The sequence below is a fragment of the Ascaphus truei genome, chromosome 7 (genome assembly GCF_040206685.1).
Source record: "Ascaphus truei isolate aAscTru1 chromosome 7, aAscTru1.hap1, whole genome shotgun sequence".
Classification (NCBI taxonomy): Eukaryota; Metazoa; Chordata; class Amphibia; order Anura; family Ascaphidae; genus Ascaphus; species Ascaphus truei.
The window spans coordinates 85,023,744-85,042,776 of record NC_134489.1 but is presented as its reverse complement, the minus strand read 5'-3'; the positions used below and the strand labels follow the sequence as shown (position 1 = coordinate 85,042,776).

At 43.4% G+C, this 19,033-nt stretch overlaps 1 protein-coding gene across 10 annotated transcripts in view; it reads right to left on the bottom strand.

The window, feature by feature from the left end:
• CCDC148 (coiled-coil domain containing 148) overlaps nt 1–19,033 on the bottom strand; it is a 135,376-nt gene that overhangs the window by 35,526 nt on the left and 80,817 nt on the right. For 7 of the 10 annotated variants that reach the window (XM_075609329.1, XM_075609328.1, XM_075609331.1 and 4 more), the window contains 2 exons: nt 16,233–16,336; nt 4,866–4,948 (listed from right to left, as the gene is read on the bottom strand). In XM_075609329.1, coding sequence (XP_075465444.1) covers nt 4,866–4,948; nt 16,233–16,336 — 187 coding nt within the window. The remainder of the gene's footprint in view (nt 1–4,865; nt 4,949–16,232; nt 16,337–19,033) is intronic. The other 3 variants (XM_075609334.1, XM_075609335.1, XM_075609336.1) reach the window with 1 other exon arrangement.

Genomic DNA, 19,033 nt, shown 5'->3' with positions numbered 1-19,033 from the left:
GGACAGTGTGCTTATCAGACCGACATCGTTTGCGGCACACCATCTAAAGATACCTTTACGTGTCCTTATTCATCTCACGTTTGTGAGTATTCAGATCACAGACTTTGTTAATACAGTACCCACGATATTTTTTACAATACTGCACTATCAGATTATGTTTTTGTTTTCACATATTTCCGCTTCCTGATGATCCATATCTTTCACTTGTCACGAGGATTGAGAGAGCAGTCCTTCACCGGGTTACAGCGGCATTCGTTATATGTGTTTGTATAAGTATCACTATTGCTTTTTATTTATTTGACTTTACACCACACTGTTGGTTTATTCACTACACCTGAATATATAGAGCGCCACTTTTGATAAGGTTTTTTTCATATAATTTGTTGAGCCTTGGGACCATGAACAGCCTTTTGGAGTCAGATCTTCTGGGGTGTGTCCTGTCATGTACCTTTGCTTCTGTGGTTCTGGTTTGCAAGGAGTTCTAGACAAAGATATGGTCTATTCTCAACATGTAGTCTGAGCTTTAAAGAGGCAATTGAAGTCTCTCTCTGCCTTAAAGGATCAACTAATCTTAATAAAAATGTTTTAATTAAATGAATTCCTTTATTTTTTGCCACCCTTCTTCTGTTTTGAGATTACCATTTTACCAATGTGCCAGTTGTCCATCTCCTTCAAGTACCAATTGTCCTGCTTCATTTTTCTATACTTCTTTAATCAGTGTGTTTTAAAACTTTTTGTCGTATGTGTTGGGGGTATATACATTGCCTATAGATTAATCTAACTCCCAAAAGTAGGTAAGAGGATGGCCACTCCAATTGATTCCTTAGTTAACGAGACCTCACTGCTCCTTCCTGCCCTAAGCTCGCTGCTTTGGATGCACATGCTCCCAATCATTAGGGCAGGAAAAGGGCGGGCAGGAGCACTGAAGTCACATGTCAGCTGAGGACAAGACTCTATGATGGTATGAGGGCCTGGAAAGAGAGTTTAGAAGGTATAGAAAGTAACTGCTGCAACTCCTCTTTGCTCCTTTGGATGTAAACTATTGAAAGGGGGGAGGTATCAACTCCTGACGAAGCTGAGACCAGCGAAACGCAATGAGTGAAACCTCCAGGGAGCAAAGACGCACCCAAGCCCTTGGTAGGGAGAAACCAAAACCAGAAGTGACATTCTGACGAACACAGAAGATGCCGGCGAGACAGAAGCAGCCAAAGAGCAGTGGCTGCATACTGTGGAGGAGGTGAGACCATGGCTCGTTAACGGCATGTGTGCTAAGCTCCATTTACAGTTGTGTGAAAGCGAATGTACACCATCTTTGAATTCTATGGCTTTACATATCAGGACATAATAACAATCATCTGTTCATTAGCAGGTCTTAAAATTAGGTAAATACAACCTCAGATGAACAACAACACATGACATATTACACCGTGTCATGATTTATTTAACAAAAATAAAGCCAAAATGGAGAAGCTATGTGTGAAAAACTAAGTACACCTTATGATTCAATAACTTGTAGAACCACCTTTAGCAGCAATAACTTGAAGTAATAGTTTTCTGTATGACTTTATCAGTCTCTCACATCGTTGTGGAGGAATTTTGGCCCACTCTTCCTTACAACGTTGCTTCAGTTCATTGAAGTTTGTGGGCATTTGTTTATGCACAGCTCTCTTAATGTCCAGCCACAGCATTTCAATCGAGTTGAGGTCTGGACTTGGACTGGGCCATTGCAACACCTTGATTCTTTTCTTTTTCAGCCATTCTGTTGTAGATTTGGAAAAGCGCGAGCCCCAAGCGCGTAACGTACGTCGTGTATGACGTTATCGTGTTGACGTCTTTGGAGGACACGGGTGTAGTTGTCTCTGATCGCCTGGGAAACGGTTGTATATTACATGCTCTCTTTTTCTCCAATGATTGTCTGTGACATGAATGTATATGGTGCTTAACATTGCATTGAGAGACATGTGAGTATGCAGATAGTGGAGGAGTGAGTGGCGCTATGTATTTGCCTGTACTATCTTCACCATGTTGTGATCCTCCTACCACTTGAGCACGTATATGTATATGCAACAGTCTTTAAAGTGATGGGAACTTATATTGTCACACACAGTGTAGTGGATATAGTGCCTCATGAGACTAATATCTTTAGCACTGCACACTCAGCAAACAAGTAGAGTTTGCGACTCTCATCACTATTAGGCTTACTACTAGATACACCAGTATTGTAGTAGTTTCCCATGACGCACAAGATGACTCTGATTTGCCTTAACTAATATTGTAATGAGAGCCAGAGGGTTTGATTGCACTGCGGATCAAACAACCATATAGAGCATTAGCACTTGGCTCCATTTCTGGTCATAGGGCAATCAGTATCACCCTTCTTATATTACTTTTAACACACTACAGTATTTGTACATAATTACACTTTTTTTGCGACGGTGTTTTGAATTCTGAATAAAACTTTTTTGTTTTTGGCCACTTGGGCTTTTATTGGTAAAATGTCCACCCACAGTGTTGGGAGCATTTACTTAGTGTAGTGTTACTAGCCATTGAGACCATTGCGTCTTGTAGTATTTAACTCCTACCTTCCTGACAGTTTTTGACTGCATTGAAGAGGGACTTAGGGAGATCCTGTGATTTCCCTTCTTTCTTATGTGTTAGTAGTATTAATTTTCCCTTTTTGCACCAACTGTATATCTATTATATATGATAATTAGGTGAGCAGTTTACCCTTATATTGTGTATACAATATTCCTCTCACATTCTCAACTTTTGAGGAGTCCGTTAGACCTCTTCCCCTGAGCTCTAACGAGCAAGCTATTTTGCCCACAATAAAGGAGCTCCCCCCTTCAACAACCCCAGGTGTTGCGCTTTTTCTCCCCATCTATATTGAACAATACTCCATTATAATGCCGCTGCTTGTGATACTTAATATAAAATAAAAATTACATTCAGTTAGGGTCAACTGTCAACTTTGTCTCTGTTATTGCTTGGTATTATGTTGTAGCTCTCAGTTACATAAGTCATATTGTTAGAGAGTGATCCGTAACAAAATAAATGTCTGAATTGATCCCTTATGAGAAACGCAACACAAACTGTTTTTTTTTTCTCCCCACAGAATTTCCCATAATTAAATGTCAGTACTTAGCTGACTGCTGAGAGATTCTGGGAGAAGCCATTCAATTGGTTCACAGTGTGCTTCTCCAATCCAGTCTTGATAAAAGCTTCTGCATCCTCCGCTGTGGTGAAAGAGCGCGTCTCTCGTCATTACTTTAAAATTTGACGGGTACATTAGGGAGAACATCATTTTCAGGTTGATTAGCTTGGAACAGACACTGAGAACACCCTTCTTCTGAATACTTCTGTTGAGTAATTCTGGAATAGCTCAATTTGGTTGTCCTCATATTTATTTATTTGTACTTTTATGTAGGCTCTTAAGATATTGACATTGTCCTGAAAATCTATGAGCCCTATCTACTTTCAAAGGCAGTCTAGCTGCAGATACTCCCAGTAATCGTGGTAGTTCCAGGGCAGCAAAATTATGTTGTTCATCAGCTGTTTGTACGTTTTCTGTAATGCCAACTACCCGCAGGTTGTTCAGTCTAGCTCTGTTTAACTGATCATCTACTTTTGCTGCCAGGCCTGCATTACCTTTCTGTAACTGTGCCAGTTGAATAGCTTGTTATTCCAGTTCTCCTTCTAGAATACTGTATTTATCTTTTGTTCTAGTTCAGCCAGCTTAGTATGTTGCTGAGACAGATTGTTTTGTAAAGTCTTCAATGACTTGTTTTAACAAGTGAAAACGTTCATTCTGCAGAGGAGCATATACAGTACCTGCGTAACTTTTAGTGCGATCTGTGCTGCTGAAGTATTTTGGACAGGCCCTTGCCCCTCTGCGCACGTGGTCTCTGCCATATGTTAACTACTTTCTCTTTTCCTGTTTTAGGAGGTTTTCTCGGACATGTCTGGTCTCATCTGTGCCAAAACCGGAAGCCTCATCAGCAAGTATTTCTATTCTCCTTTTACATCCAGCACTGTTATCTTCTAGTTGTCTTTTCTTGGGTTTAGGGTGTAATTTACTATGCCTTTGCTCAGTTTGAAGTTAGTGTTCCATACAGTGGAGTTCTTGATTCTGTGACTATCTTGCTACTCTAACTCTCTCGGTTAAATCAAGTCAATTCAGTACTACGTATTTGATTTTACTGCAACTTCATATTATCTTCTCATCTTCAGCTCCCGATCCAATTTCCTTTTCTGCCTGCAACTTTACAAGCCTCAAACCTTTGCAAGATGTATCCCTCCATAAAATAGCTCAATTACCTCTCCTCTTCTACAGCCGCTTCATTTTTCACCTTCCATTCTGCACTTCTAAAATCTTGGCTCCGCTCACTGCAGTTCTCCATCTCTCATTATATCCTCCAAATAAAAATACCACTTTGTGAACACATTCACGGGTCTCAGACACGTCTGCAAACTTGCCTTTCCCCATTATCTCTTGGCATACAACGCTTCCACTGCAGCCAGGGATCCTCCCACCCCCTCTTTGCTCTTCTTCGGCAGATTTTGGTATTATGTAAGCTCCTGCTTCTACTGATCCTTCACTGTTTCACCTCTTTATTTTCCTTGCACTGATTTGGTGAGGAAGAAAACTGTGTACAAAAATCTCATTTCTATATTTCTATGAAAATATTCCTCAATACCTCTAAAAGGTGACCCATCTTTCTCGCATTACAATTTTGTATTCTCTATTGTTAAGAACTCATATGTTTACTGACTTTCTTTGCATTATTTAAAGAGATGTAATACTTTGCTTATTTGCCATAAGATAAAATGCCCTTTCAGAAAATAAACTATACACCAGTACTCACCAAAGTCCATCATATCCCCCCAAAATTGGCATTTGATGCCTTGTTCTTCAAGGAATGTTTGCAATTCTGATTCCATTTTATTTCTGAAATGTTTAAGTTAATTTAAGAAAAAAAGAAATGTTTTGTTACCATCTAGCATTTCATCAAAAAGCTCAATTTTTTTACCCAATATAAAACAGTTGGACATCTGTTACATGTTTGAGAATGTCTATAAACTTGTTAACATTCACCAATGTTGTGCTATAATCCAGAAGCTTCCATCTGAGAGCAACAAGTTTTCTTCAATATGCTTATTGCCAGTTACCTTCTTTATGTTTATCATTAATTAATTCACAAAATACTATAAAATCCTTGTTGCAATATGTGCATAAAGCTGTATATAATAATAACTTTATTTTCATGTAGCGCTTTTCTCCCAATGGAACTCAAAGCGCTTCACAATGACAGTATAGCACACGGTATGCAGCACATAGGAATTGTACAAACACAGTGCCTGCCCAGATCTTACAATCTATGATTTTGGAGCCTGAAGCACAGGTGGATAAAGTGACTTGCCCAAGATCAGAAGGAGCCGACACTGGGAATTGAACCAGGTTCCTTCCCCTGATCCGTGCCATTACGCAATGAGCCACTCCTCTGATTATACAATTATATCGAGCACAGCCATTATATAAATTAAATACAATTCAGTAAAAAAAATATTGAAGGTTATGGTAAAGGAATCCAGAAGGCTGTATTATCAAAACTTTGTCATGTTTAAGGACGAGTCAGAAAAAATCCCTTAACCTCCTAGTGTCCTCACATTTTGACACTTCTGAAGAACTACATGAAGAACTAGGCTGTAAAATGACGCACTGTGACTGTATACCATGCAGGAAAGAAATATTTAGATCATTTTCACTTGTGCCGTCAAGCACTACAGCTCTTTAAAGCTGCAGTTCAAGCAATAGCCTAAGTGTGTGTTTTAAATAAACCCGTTCTGTACTATGAGAAAATACTTGTAGCATTTTCTTTTAAAAGACATTTTAATGAGATGTACGGTGGCGATTTCCTGGAAAAAGGTATTACCTCCCTCCAAGCAGATGGTTAAAAGAAGGGTGAATTAGGTTATGCTAATGGAGGGACTAACAGCGTTCCTCAAGCGTAAAACAGAGGGCTATTATAAGATCTGGGAACCCTGTCTTAATCACTAACTCAGCCCAAAAACCCACTTAACCAGGAATCAAGTGAGAAATATAGTCCCCAGCTAAGATAGGTGGACCTCCGCAACTGGGGAAGGAATTCCCCGCCCCCTCTACTCCCCCCCTCCCTCTTTCCCCTCCCTCTTTCCGACCTCACTCTCACTGGTCCACTGTGTGGTCCAGAGGTCTCGCCTCCCTTGGCGATGCTCTTTCCTATCTTATACATACTCCAAAAACCTAATCTGTATTAGGCTGTTATTGTTTATTATATGCCTGTAATCTTGCCTAATAAAAACATTTGGGAATTTTTTTTTTTAAATGTATTCTAATGTAACAAGCATTTTTGTTTCTATAGCAACCATTTACAAAGTCACATCCCTTTTCTATTCTGAGAGAGGTTCTGGCACTTGAGCTCCCCCTCTCTCTAGCAGTGCACCAATTGTATCTAGTGCTCGCCTGGTCACATGATCTTCCACAGAGAACTTTGAATCTTGGGTAATCTTCTGCAGGCCTAACAGTTATGTAAAGAACCCCCGAGCCGAATCTTCAGCGATCAATTACAGGAGAACGGATCGATCGGCAACTTAGCTAATCACTTGTCAGTGTGGAGATTGTATTGATGCACATATTGAATGGAAAAAAAATAAATTTTTAAAATGGAAGCTTGAACTACAGCATTAAAACACCCACTATCAATTAATTGATACAACCGGTGTTTGGGGTGCTCTTGTGGTTCAGTGACTGAGCACTAGAGGGCACTCTAATCCTATAGTAATGTAAGGTGTGACAGGGTATTAGGGAACCTGGTCAGTGACATGGCCCGGGAATGTTGTTTTTTAAATTCTTTATTTCAATTCTGAAGCCCTACCCTACAATGGTAAGGCACCACAACCTAGCAATAATCCCTACATTATGGATGGACACTTCTGGAGTTCGTTACCTTTTTCAACTGTAAATCAACCTAGTCTGTTTACTACCCTACCTGTGAAAAAGAGTATATTTGAGACTTTGTTATTGTAGTACTTCAATATTAGGTGATTCCTTTTTTAATTTGGACTAACAATTCATGTTATAAGACAAGCTTTTGAGAGCTCTCTCTCTTCCTCAGGTGTGCAATACCGATTTACAAAGATTCTATGAGTTTCACACAGACTAACCTGGCTATTTCTACTTAATTCATTATTTTAGTACTGTAATACGTAGTATGGAATTGAACTCACGCTGATTTTCAAGGTGTGTAACCGATTTGAAATAGTCTTACTGATTTTTAGTATAAGCAGTCTCAGTCTTCAGTGAAATCTCCCTGGTATAAATCAGTATATACATTCCTATTAACATGCTGTTGTTTGGTTCAGAACCTATGTTGCCGATTTTGGTCGTTGGATGTTGATATCTTTTTTTTTTTTTTTCCAAAGTTTTTATTAGGTATTGAAACATCACTTTACAGGCATTGTCAGATGAGCATAACATAATACCATAACAGTTGTTTTTTCCCTTTTTCCTTATGAGAGTGGGGGTAGAAAGACGAGAGAGGGGAGGGGGGGGGGGGAGAGGAGGTGGGAGGGTTCCCTGATTACCCACCCATGGGGGTGGCCGACCGTTCCGGTCCTTCGGTGGTCCCTGTGGTTAGACTCCCGAAAAAGAGAGAGAAAAGTGGGAAAGAGGTGGGGAGGGAGGGGGAGGGGGATGATAGGTTTCCCCTCCCCTGGAGTCGCCTCCTGTTACTTGATCCGAGCGTCTCGTCTGGTTACTGGGCTAAAGAGGAGGCTGTTATCTCTTAAGTTTTAGTGGGTCAGCCAGGGCTCCCATATGTGGTAGAACCGCTCCGTGAGTGACTAAGGAATGCTGTCAGTTTTTCCATTAGCATTACCTCATTTAATCTTTTTTTTACCATATGTATCTTGGGTGGGGAGTTTTTCTTCCAGGAGAGCGCCACTGAGCATCGTGCTGCTGTCAAAATGAAGGAGATTAATTTCCATACTGGGCGGTCAATTTCATCCATTGGCCTGCCCAGTATGAAGGTCAGTGGATCCATAGGGATTGTGAGGTCAGTGACCATTTTAATTAGGTTTTGGATTGAGAGTCAATATTTCTGAATTTTTGGGCAGTGCCACCATATGTGAGCCATGTCCCCCCTATGTCCACAGCCTCTCCAGCATAGATCAGATGCCAGAGGGTAGATTTGCCGCAGTCTCACTGGTGTTAAGTACCAGTGGAACATTATCTTGTAGATATTTTCTTTAATGCTGGTGCACACTGAGGTTCCTGATGCCGCCTCCCATATCTCCTCCCAGTCCTCACTGTCAATGTCTACGTTTAACTTCGCTGCCCATTTGTGCATATAATCGTGTGTGTCAGGACTCGCATGTCTATCTAGTATCCCGTAGATTTGTGAGATTAGGCCTTTTTGGTGTGTGTTTTCCTGATAAAATCTTTCAAATTGTGTTAGGGGAGGGAATTCTAATGTAGGGGACAGCTTTTGTAAGAAATGTCTGATTTGAAGGACTTTAAATGTATCTAGAGTTGGGGCTTTAAATTTATTCCATAATTCTTGGAAATTCAAGGGCTTCTTGTCACATAACAGATCATAGACTATCTCAATTCCTGCCCTCGCATACTGCTCAAACTGCTTGGTCTCGCAGCCTGGAAGGAATTCTGGGTTATTATATAGTGGGATGAGTTGTGAGGCTGCGTTCGATTAATTTTATAGCCTGATATCTCCCCGAAGTCGGATAGTTCCTTTTGCAGGTTGGGGAGGGAGGCATGAGGGTGGGACAACGTGAGAATGACATCGTCCGCAAACAACGAGATTTTGTAATTGGTGTCCCCTATGACTATGCCTTGTATACTTGCGTTGTCCCGTATTCTCGCCGCCAATGGCTCTATCGTCAAGGCGAAGAGAAGAGGGGATAGGGGGCAACCTTGTCTCGTGCCATTCCTTATCTTGAAGGCCTTTGCCGGAGCACCCGGGAGTTTGATCGTCGCCGTGGGGATGCGGTAGAGTGCCCTGACACCCTCTAGAAATGTGTCGTTGAAGCCGAATTTTTTCATTATGTTATCTAGAAAGAGCCAGTCAATTCTGCCGAATGCCTTCTCTGCATCAAGACTTAACAAAACTGCTTTAGAACCTGAAATTCGGGCATGTTCTATTATGTTTATAATTTTTCGTGTGTTGTCAGAGGCCTGGCGATTCTTAACAAATCCAACCTGGTCAATGTTAATCAGTCTGGGTAAAATTGGGTTCAACCGATTGGCGAGGATCTTGCTGTACAGTTTCAGATCATTGTTTAGTAGCGATATTGGTCGGTAGCTTCCACATTGTTGTGGGTCTCTACCGTCTTTATGGATTATAGCTAAGCTAGCATTAGTCATGGAGGGCAGGATTGGGGAGCCCTCCATGAAGGAATTGAATAGGTTGAGGAGGTGTGTTGACAGGATCGGGAGGAACCGTTTGTAATAGGCATTGGAGAAGCCATCGGGACCGGTGGTTTTAGAGATCTTTGACGCTTTTACCGCTTCCGTGAGCTCTATTTTCGTTATTCTTGCGTTCAGTTTTTGTTGTTCTTCTTCCGTGAGACTGGGGAGGTGACACTTAGAAAGATAGTCATTGATAATTCTGGAATTTGTTTCCGGAGCTTTATTGCCCTGGGTTTTTAGGTTATAGAGCTCTGTGTAAAATGCTGTAAACTTCTCTGCAATTTTCTTATCACTATATAAGATTTCACCAGACCTACTCTTGATAGCTGTAATTTGTGATCTCTTCTGTACACCTCTTAATTTGTTAGCCAATATCTGCTTTGTTCCCCTTATCGTAGTATTTTTGACTGGTCCATCGCAGTGACTTTTCTACGTCCTCTATCTGTAATTGGCTAAGCTCCTCTCTGACGGATGTTAGTGTTTTATATATTTTTTTGGAGGGGTTAATTTTATGTTGGTGCTCTAGTTCTAGAATTGTATCCGTCAGATCTCTGATAGCCTTTGTTTTGTTTTTTTTCCTGTGAGACGCGATGGAAATTATGGTTCCTCTAATCGTTGCCTTATGGACTTCCCACAGGGTTGCTGATGATGAGACCGACTCTGTATTATGGGCAAAGTATTCTTTGAGTGCTGTTTTTATTTCTCTCTCAATTTCGGGGTAGTTTAATAATGAGTCGTTAAGTTTCCAATTGAACGAATTTGTCTTTATGAATGGAGTGTCAAGGGTAACCGTGATTGGGGCATGGTCTGACCATGTGATGGGGCCTATATCTGAGTTTGTTGACGCTTCTAGAATGCTTTTGGTGGCGAAGAGATAGTCTATTCGAGAGTAGGTCTGGCGTGGAGGGGAGAAGAAAGTGTAATCTCTCTGGCCCCGATGTTGTGTTCTCCAAATGTCCACCAAAGAGTACTCTCCCATGATTTCTTTGAATTTTTTCCCTATTCTTTGGGAGGCCTTCGCATGAGATCTATTTAGTAGGCTTGACTTGTCCTCCAGTGGATTCAGCGCCATGTTAAAGTCCCCTCCTACTACCATTGAGGACAGGTAGGTCGGGTCAATCTTGTCCAGGAGAGCCCTTAAAAATTCTATCTGGTTCTCATTGGGTGTGTACACATTGATCAACACGATAGGTGAACCTGCCAGCGAACCATAAACTATCAGAAATCTACCCTCTGGATCTGTGGTTGTTTTAGTGTGATTGAATGGCGTTCCCTGACGGAATAGAATTGCCACTCCTCTCTTTTTGCTGTTAAACGATGAGAAGTAGCCCGTGGGGAAGGCCTTGCTGAACAGTTTAGGCAGCTCATGCGATGCAAAGTGGGTCTCCTGTAGGAATACAATGTCGCCTTTTGATCATCTCCTGTAGAGCTAGCCTCCTTTTTTTATTGTTGTTTAGGCCTTTTACGTTTAGTGAGATTAAATTTATTGGGGTTTGGTAGCCATTGGTCTGGGGTTTGGTTCCCTCGAGAGCGACTCCCTTCCCACTAGGGAGAGTTTTTCGGATCCTTTGTCGGATCATGTACCCTTCACGTATTGAGGGGTTTATATTTGGGGGGACCTGAGTGGCGCTCCAGGGGGCTGGGGGGGGAGGGTGGGGGAGAACAGGGTAGAGGTCTGCCGGGACAGGGTCGGCAGGGAGAGATAGTGTGAAAAAAGGGCCAGTAGTGGTCCTCTAACAGTAGTACCGGTGATATGACCGGCGTTTGGGCTTAAGGCCCAATGGGAGGGGTCCGTTGACTCCCGAACTGGGATGCAAGAGGAGGAGGTGCAGACTCTGAAAGATTTTATGAGTTGTACCCTTCCAGAGGTACACTAGGAGGGGAGGTGTGGTCGTTACTTATCGTGGGTGGTTAGGGAGGGCCTGCAGAAGGTATGGGATGGAGGAGGAGTGTAAGAGGGGAAGAGATTAGTTGGAAGGGAAGGGTAAGCATGGAGGGGGAGGAAGGGTAAATGTGGGGGGGGGGGGCGGGTAGGTACTTGGGGGAGGGAAGAGTGGGGGAGGGTAGGGAGTGAAGCAATGGGGGGGCGTGGAGGGAGCTTTCCTTTATGTTTGCGTTGTGTACCTCACAGATGGGGGGGGGGCAGAGCGGGGAGGGGAGGAAGGGGTTGGAGTGTGTTTCAGGGTGTGTATCTTGTCCTTCGGTTAGCCATCATGTTCCTGATTAGTGCACATACATATTCTGAGTTCGGCGGTCTTGGATGTACCCGCCTTCTGAGCGATAGAGGGTGTGTCCCTTGTCGGTAGGTGGGCCATGTGGACTAGGGGTTTAGGGCAAGAGGTAGGGGGGGGGGTAGAGTGGTTAGCCGGGACAGTACGTGAACTCCATCTTTATGTATATTTTCTCTGGCTACCATCAACCATATTTATGGGTCATCAGCTTATGATGCAATTGTACTTTTCTCTAGTCTTATAGCCCTATACACTATTACACAGAACAATAAATGGCAGTTTGGCGCCTTAGCATGGCGTTGAGGGGACATTTCATATTCATAACACAACAGATCGGTTGATAATAAAACATGTAAACATTGCGGTGGAATTCCTCTTGATTCCCATTCTGGTAACATCTTGAGGGACCAGGCTGTAGTAGCCATCTGCACAAGGACATGGGGACTAGATCTCTATTGTATATATGAGGTTTAGGACTTTGATGCCCTGTGTTCCGTGGGGGGTAGGGGGGGGGGAGAGGGGGGAAGGGAGGGGGGAAGGGAGGGGGGGAGAGGGGGGAAAGGAAGAGGGAAGGGAGGGAGGGGGGAGAGGGGGGAAGGGAGGAGGGGGGGACGTTCCTTGGCTAAGGTCATAATAAGCTTTACATCAATTTCCCCCTCCCTTCACCAACATTGTGTTCCCAAGAGACAGTACATTTAATTACACGTTATGCGACCCAAGGCAAACATCATAGTGGTGGTAAGTTGAGTCTTTCACAGGCACCTTCTTGGGTAGAAACATGAAAAACTTTGTGGTGGTCAACCTATAACTCACCACCTCATGTAAGAAGCAACAACCTTAGCGGCAAATCCTGAGGGGGGCATATGAACCAACATATGTATCTTTACATCTAGTTCAACAGAGTTCCTGAGTGATAGCGAGTATCCTCTTATTCCCGGTACCTTGTGTAGTTTGGAGATTTCCAGTCCGCTTTGCCAACGGTACTAACAGTGGGGCCAAACTCAACATTTATTTGTGGTTTGAAGCATCAACCCTCCGGGGAGACAGGGTAACAGACTTTGTGCATGCTAGATTAGAGCTTCTAGCATTATGAAGTCAGGAGGGGTATATCAGGGGTTTCTGTTGTATTCACATCGAGGGTTTAATCAGAAGGGGGGGAGGGTACTGGGAGGGAGGGGGGGGGAGCAAGGGCGCAGGGGGTAGGGGCGCAGGGGGGGAGGGGGTAAGGGCGCAGGGGGCGGAGGGGGTAAGGGCGGGGGGTAAGGGTGGGGGGAGGGGGTAAGGGACAGGCCACAAAACTGTATCATAGCCACATAAACTGCAAAATTCTAACTGTAAACATAGGGGTTTTTTTTTGGGATATATTTGTATTTATATGAGGGAGCTTTAGCCTCGGGGGCTTTGGGGCAGTTCCGATGGGGCCCAGGGATCAATCGGAGGTCCGATCTGCCTGACCGGAGTCCGAGACCAAAGTCTGATACTCCACTGCCCGGGGGGGAGGGGGGGAGGTACTCACGGTTGTGGTTCTTCTGCCGTGGGTACTCATACCTCGTACATTCCCCTCCACCCCCCCAACCAAGGGCAGTTCCGAGCCTCCGAACCATCGGTCCAGCAACCGGGCAGGCCAGACCGGATGGATCGTGGCTTCATGCTCGCCCATGCCGAGCAGCACGGGATTTTCTTTTTCTCCTCCTCTGCCGGGCAGGCGCCGGGACTTGATCTTCTTCTCGCGAGGCTCCAGCTGCTACGGGATCTTCCAGCCAGAGGTGTCGTCTCTCGCTGCTGGTGGGCTGGAGTTTCAGGGGACTCGTCGGCTGCTGTGGAGGGCGTCGGGTGGCTCGGAAGGGAGGTGAGTGGTGTAGCGGGAAGGGGATGGTCTCTGGCTGTCCTCTCACCGTCTGTCCGTCGTCTTGGATGTTGCTGCCGCCGCTCTTCTTGTTGAACCGGAGGCGCCGTCATCTGACTCGTCCCTCCGTGTGGATGTCCTCGGGGGGTCGTTCGTCCATGAGGGCGGTGGGTTGAGGCCCAGGGCTCGTACGTAGGGCGCCATATCTCCTGGGTACCTTATCGTCAGGTATTTTCTCTCGTGGCTTGCCGTGAGTTTAAATGGAAACCCCCAGCGATATTTGATGTTATTATCGCGCAGGAAGGTAGTTAGGGGTTTCATTTCTTTTCTGCGATCCACGGTTATTCTAGACAGGTCGCTGAAGATTTGGAGGGAATCTTCCCTGAAGGTAAGTGAATCCTTCCCCCTACAGGCCACGATTATCTTTTCTTTGGTGTTATAACTGTACAGTCTAACAATGACATTGCGCCTTCTGTTAGGGTCCTCCGATCGTGGGCCTAACGCTATGTAGGCCCGGTCTATTTCTAGATCTCTCTCGTCCAGGGGGTCACAGATTGATCTAAAGAGGTCTATCAGGTATGAGCGGAGGAGGCCAGGGAGAACCGTCTCTGGGATATTGCGTATACGCAGGTTTTGTCTTCTATCCCGGTTCTCCTGGTCCTCCATTCCGTCTTTGATGCGGTTGATTTCCTCTTTTAGTCGGTAGATATCCTCCTCAGCTCCGGTCTGGCGTAGGAAGGTCTCCTCCATCCTGTCTTCCAGGCTTGTTGTTTTCTCAGTCAGTCCATTGATCTCCTGTGTGAGATCGTGCACAGCTGTTTTTATTTCTATTTGGAGGGATGTATATAGTTTAGTGTGCATAGAGGCCATAAGTTCTTCCATATAGGCCCTGGTTAGAGGTTCCTCTGATGTAGTGGCTCCTTTGGCCTGTGCTCCCTTTCCTTGTGCTGTCTGCCCGCCTTGTGGGCCGCCGCCATCTTGGATTTCGGCCGGCGGCTCTGGGCTCTTCTGTTGTGGGGAGAAATATTTAGAAACCGCCTGATTTGCGGGTTTCTTTTGCTGTCTAGACATTCCACCTCTGTTGCCCCAGCTGGGGGGACTCAAGTTTATTCAGGAATTTCGGGTGGAAGGGTGTTATTTTCTTCTTTTATTCAAGAGAGTCTGCAGAGCTCACATTTCACACCACCATGTCGGGTGACGTCACCGGGAGCCTCCCGTTGATATCTTTTTAAGCAGCACAACACACACTTATTCCACGTTCTTGCTTTTTATTGAGTTTTGAAGGACAGCTGTAAACCATCTTCATGATACACAGTGAGATGATTTCCGGGGGGAATGTGTCGGATAGAAGGCTTCTGGGGATATTATAATACACCTTTATAGAAGATGTGTCCCCGTCTGATTATCTCCTTTGACAGGGTTACAGGAACCATCAGACACAAACCCTTTAAGATGCTTGCTATACTTATACTGCTATGCTGGTAAAACAGCTGCTGGGGGAACATAGCCATAAAGATTGTGCATGAAAATATTGCTGACAAACAAAATGTAAAAACTATTTACATTTTATAAAAGGACACTAATTATTGATCAAATATATTATTAGTTAAGTAAAATACACCCCACGTAGCTTTCCAGGCTTTACACTTAAATAATTTCTTGATGTCACCACCATGCTTTTGTGAATAAATGTTACTATGTACTACCATGTGTACTATCTGGATTTGCACTTACTGCCAATAAATCGCCAGTTAGTGAGGAAGCTCAGACACCAGAGCACGTGTTTTTAACCTGTGATATCAGTGCTAAGGAATGGCATAACATTCAATATTGGATGAAGAGATGAAAGATGAGTGAAATGTAATAGGGGAAGCCATTGACAGAGGAGATGACAATGAATAAGCAGGAACAGTGGCGGATTTCCCATTAGGCCTAGGCTGGCAAAATTTTGGGGCAGCAAAAATGTCCGCCCTCATATACATTTGCCGCACTCTCTGGCCTATCGGCCCTGATGCGAAGGCACATACATGTGGCGGCCGCGTCTTTGCTGCCGCCCTCCTTCTTCATCTTAACTTCAGCGTCAAATGACCCCACGGACATCACTAATGTGATGTCACATGGCATCTCGTTGCCATGGCAATGCATCGTCGCAGTGTCAAATGACGTCGCGTTACCATAGCAACGTGATGCCATGCAATGTCACGTTGGTGACGTCTGTGGCGTCATTTGACTCTGCGGGCCAGAAGGAGAATGGGGGCGGCAGCAAGGAGGCGGCCGCCACATGGAAGTGCCTGGCAGGAATGAAGGTGAGCAGAATAATAGGGTGAAAGAAACATTTGAAAAAATGCACATGGAAAAAGGTCATTTAAATTGCCACCCAGTCAGGCAGTCGGCATAACAATACTGGAGTCCTCTGATCTAGAAGACAAAACAAGGTGCACCTTGACCACTATGTTCCCCATCTTTTCATCAAATGCTAAAATCTGTTAAGTATGCAGGAGTGGCTCTTGTATGGTATCAGCCCCCATGCACAAAACATGCAGTCCATTTATTCAAGGTTGTCCGCACAGTAATCAGGATCACCCACATTACAAACACAAGTGAACAAGCCAGTGAAAAAGAAAACAGAAACTGAATAAATGACATAGCCAAAGGGCAGCCACACTATAATTATGGGTTTTCTTTTTCTTACCTACTTTCGCTCAATCTTTTGTGTTCTTTCCACCACACCTGTGAATGCTGTTTCATTAACATTTGTTCTTTTGTTATCTTTGAAGCATGCTGAGTTTTCTTGATCTGTGTTAAGAAAAAGAAAAAAGATGGAATTGGAAGTGATACTGACCATCGCTTCCTGCAACAGAAGCCTAAAGAGCATTGATCAAAGGGTTAAGCAAGATTGTGAAGCAGACTTAAAAGTTGGGGAAAAGAGGTGCTCTTGGCTGAAGGCACTTGTCTGTCATTTTTGTCGCGTACAACATCTAGTATAAAGATAACGTTAGTTAATGGCGCAATCTCACATAGTCAGCCAGTTTCATTTCTGGGCCTCTGAATGGGGAAGTGTTTTTTTTCTTCCCCTTAACCCACCCTGACCTTATTGGACAACTAATAAAGTTAAGGGGGGTTGGGGAGGGGGTACTCCGGCTGTACAAACACATCGCACAATAAAGGGAATCAAAACATTCCCAAGTCTAACGTTTTAAAAAAATCTATTAAAAATACTTATTAGGTGTCAGATTTGGTTAAGTTTTTTTTATCAATAACTCTAATGAGACCCCTTAAACCAAAAATGAGAACCAAGATATATAGTTTGTTGATTTTCTTATTTAAGAAGGAATGTTACTGTGACATTTATTCCGCATTTGGAATCTGTAGTATTGACCATATATTCGTTTTATTTTCCTTACTAGGTATTTATCTATAATATTGATGTGATATAAGGGCTTGTACATAGTAGGTGACAGAGCACGTGATGACACACAGATCTGCAGCACAGGCGAACCGTGGCCTTGGGAGTCTGGAGAAGGAAACGCGACCAAGATCAGCAATGATTCACAGTTTGAGGGCATGCCCGTGACATCACGTGAGCGGTTCCCCCTCATTGGCTGAATCGCGCATGTGACCCGGCCGTCGCGAGACAAAATCAAAACATTTTGTCTCATGAAAAATTGGCCGTGCTCGTGCACATGCACTCTATGGCTGTGCGCATTGCCTTCCAGGCTTTTGTGTGCCGCACGCGCACACCGCCGCGCTTACTATGGCCACGGCTGCGAATACGTGTTAACACCTGTTTTATATTATGGGCACTTTTAATAAAGAAATGTAAAAAAAATGAAAAACATGTCACCGGAATGAGTTCACTTTGGTCCATGGCAGGATTGCCCCTTTAAAGAAGTTATAGCAAGGAAGGGATGTTGGATGGGAGATATAGAAAGCTTTTATTATATCAGTCTTAAAATTGTTATTATAGTTTGCTTAAGATTTAGTCAGGCTATAAGACACTAAAATATAAAACAAGTGGCAAAAAAACACAGAGAAATGGTTCCAAGCAAACACTATAAATAAGGTGTTACGAGCACAGAGAAACTCTGAAAACTAGCACTAAGAATTAAGCTTCCCAAAGTGCACCTTGTGATGATAAACTTGTTACAGATTTGTTAACATTTGGAGCAAACAGGGGAAGCCTGGTTCACTCCACCTCAGGCCTGGTAGATCTTTTGACACACAACATAAAATAAAGAATAAATAAAATACACGTGTGTAGCCTGACTCCTCCTATATACGTCCTATTCCGTGATACAAGAGAGGGAAACTAGCAGCAAAGATTGATACATTGACACTAAGAAATTCATTTTCAAGGTGACTTTTTCCAACATGGTCAAAACATGCATTTTTATATATTTACATATAGATCCCATAGTCCAGGGGTGGCCAACTCCCGTCCTCAAGGGTTGCCAACAGGTTAGGTTTTCATTATATCCCTGCTTCAGCACAACAAATATGACACCAGCACTCCTTACATAGGTTAAACGTAAATAGAGTAAATGGTGCAATATGGGAAAGAAAACAATTGACCAATTGTGAAATACTGGTAAGCAACAGACCCAAGAAGGGCCAGTAGACCAGTAAGGACCCCTATATAACAGCACTCAATCACGCTTCATAGTATGAGAGTACGGGTATAACCAAAATAAGAAGGGCAGAGCTCAGGACATCCAAACAGAGTGATGATATGATGTATTGTAAGTAATATAAAAATCATTTTGAATGATATAAGGTTAAAATGAAGGGTATTAAAAAAACTCCCTGGCGCAAAAATGGGGCTTCAAAAATGGAAGCTCAAATACAGTACTAATGTAACTGTCCCCTCCAATAGGCTCGTTAGCCTGGCAAAAATAGACGGTTGAGCCTATTAAGAGGAAGGGAGCTCCTAAGCAAACTCCCCCCTCCCACGACCACTCTACAATTGGTACTATATTAAAGGATATTTATACTAAGAACAAACATGCCACCAGTTCAGGTTTTCAGGATATCCCTGCTTCAGCACAGTTTTTGACTAAGCCACCTGTGCTGAAGCAAAGATATCCTGAAAACCTGACCTTTGGTGGCCCTTGAGGACAGGAGTTGGCCACCCCTACCCTAGCCCATTGCCAACACTTGCTTTGCTTGATTAAAAAAAAAAGAAAGAAAAGAAGCAGGACAGCAGATGAAACTTCCCACAAGGGTTATTGAATTAAAGAGGCTGTCTGTACTTTGTAACTGTAACATGAAAGTGCCAAAAATATTTTAATCAAAACTACCCATGATTGTGGCTTTGGAAACTGTCGTTTTCTAAGCATTTAAATACTGTACAATCAAGTGTAAAAGGACTCAAAGCTGAATAACCGACAAGATTAAATGATGTAGTTCTTATAAATAAATGTAAGAGAACAATACTGCTGATACTACCTAGCTACCATCAATGGGGCTTTCCTTTATGATGCAGGTATATTGAAG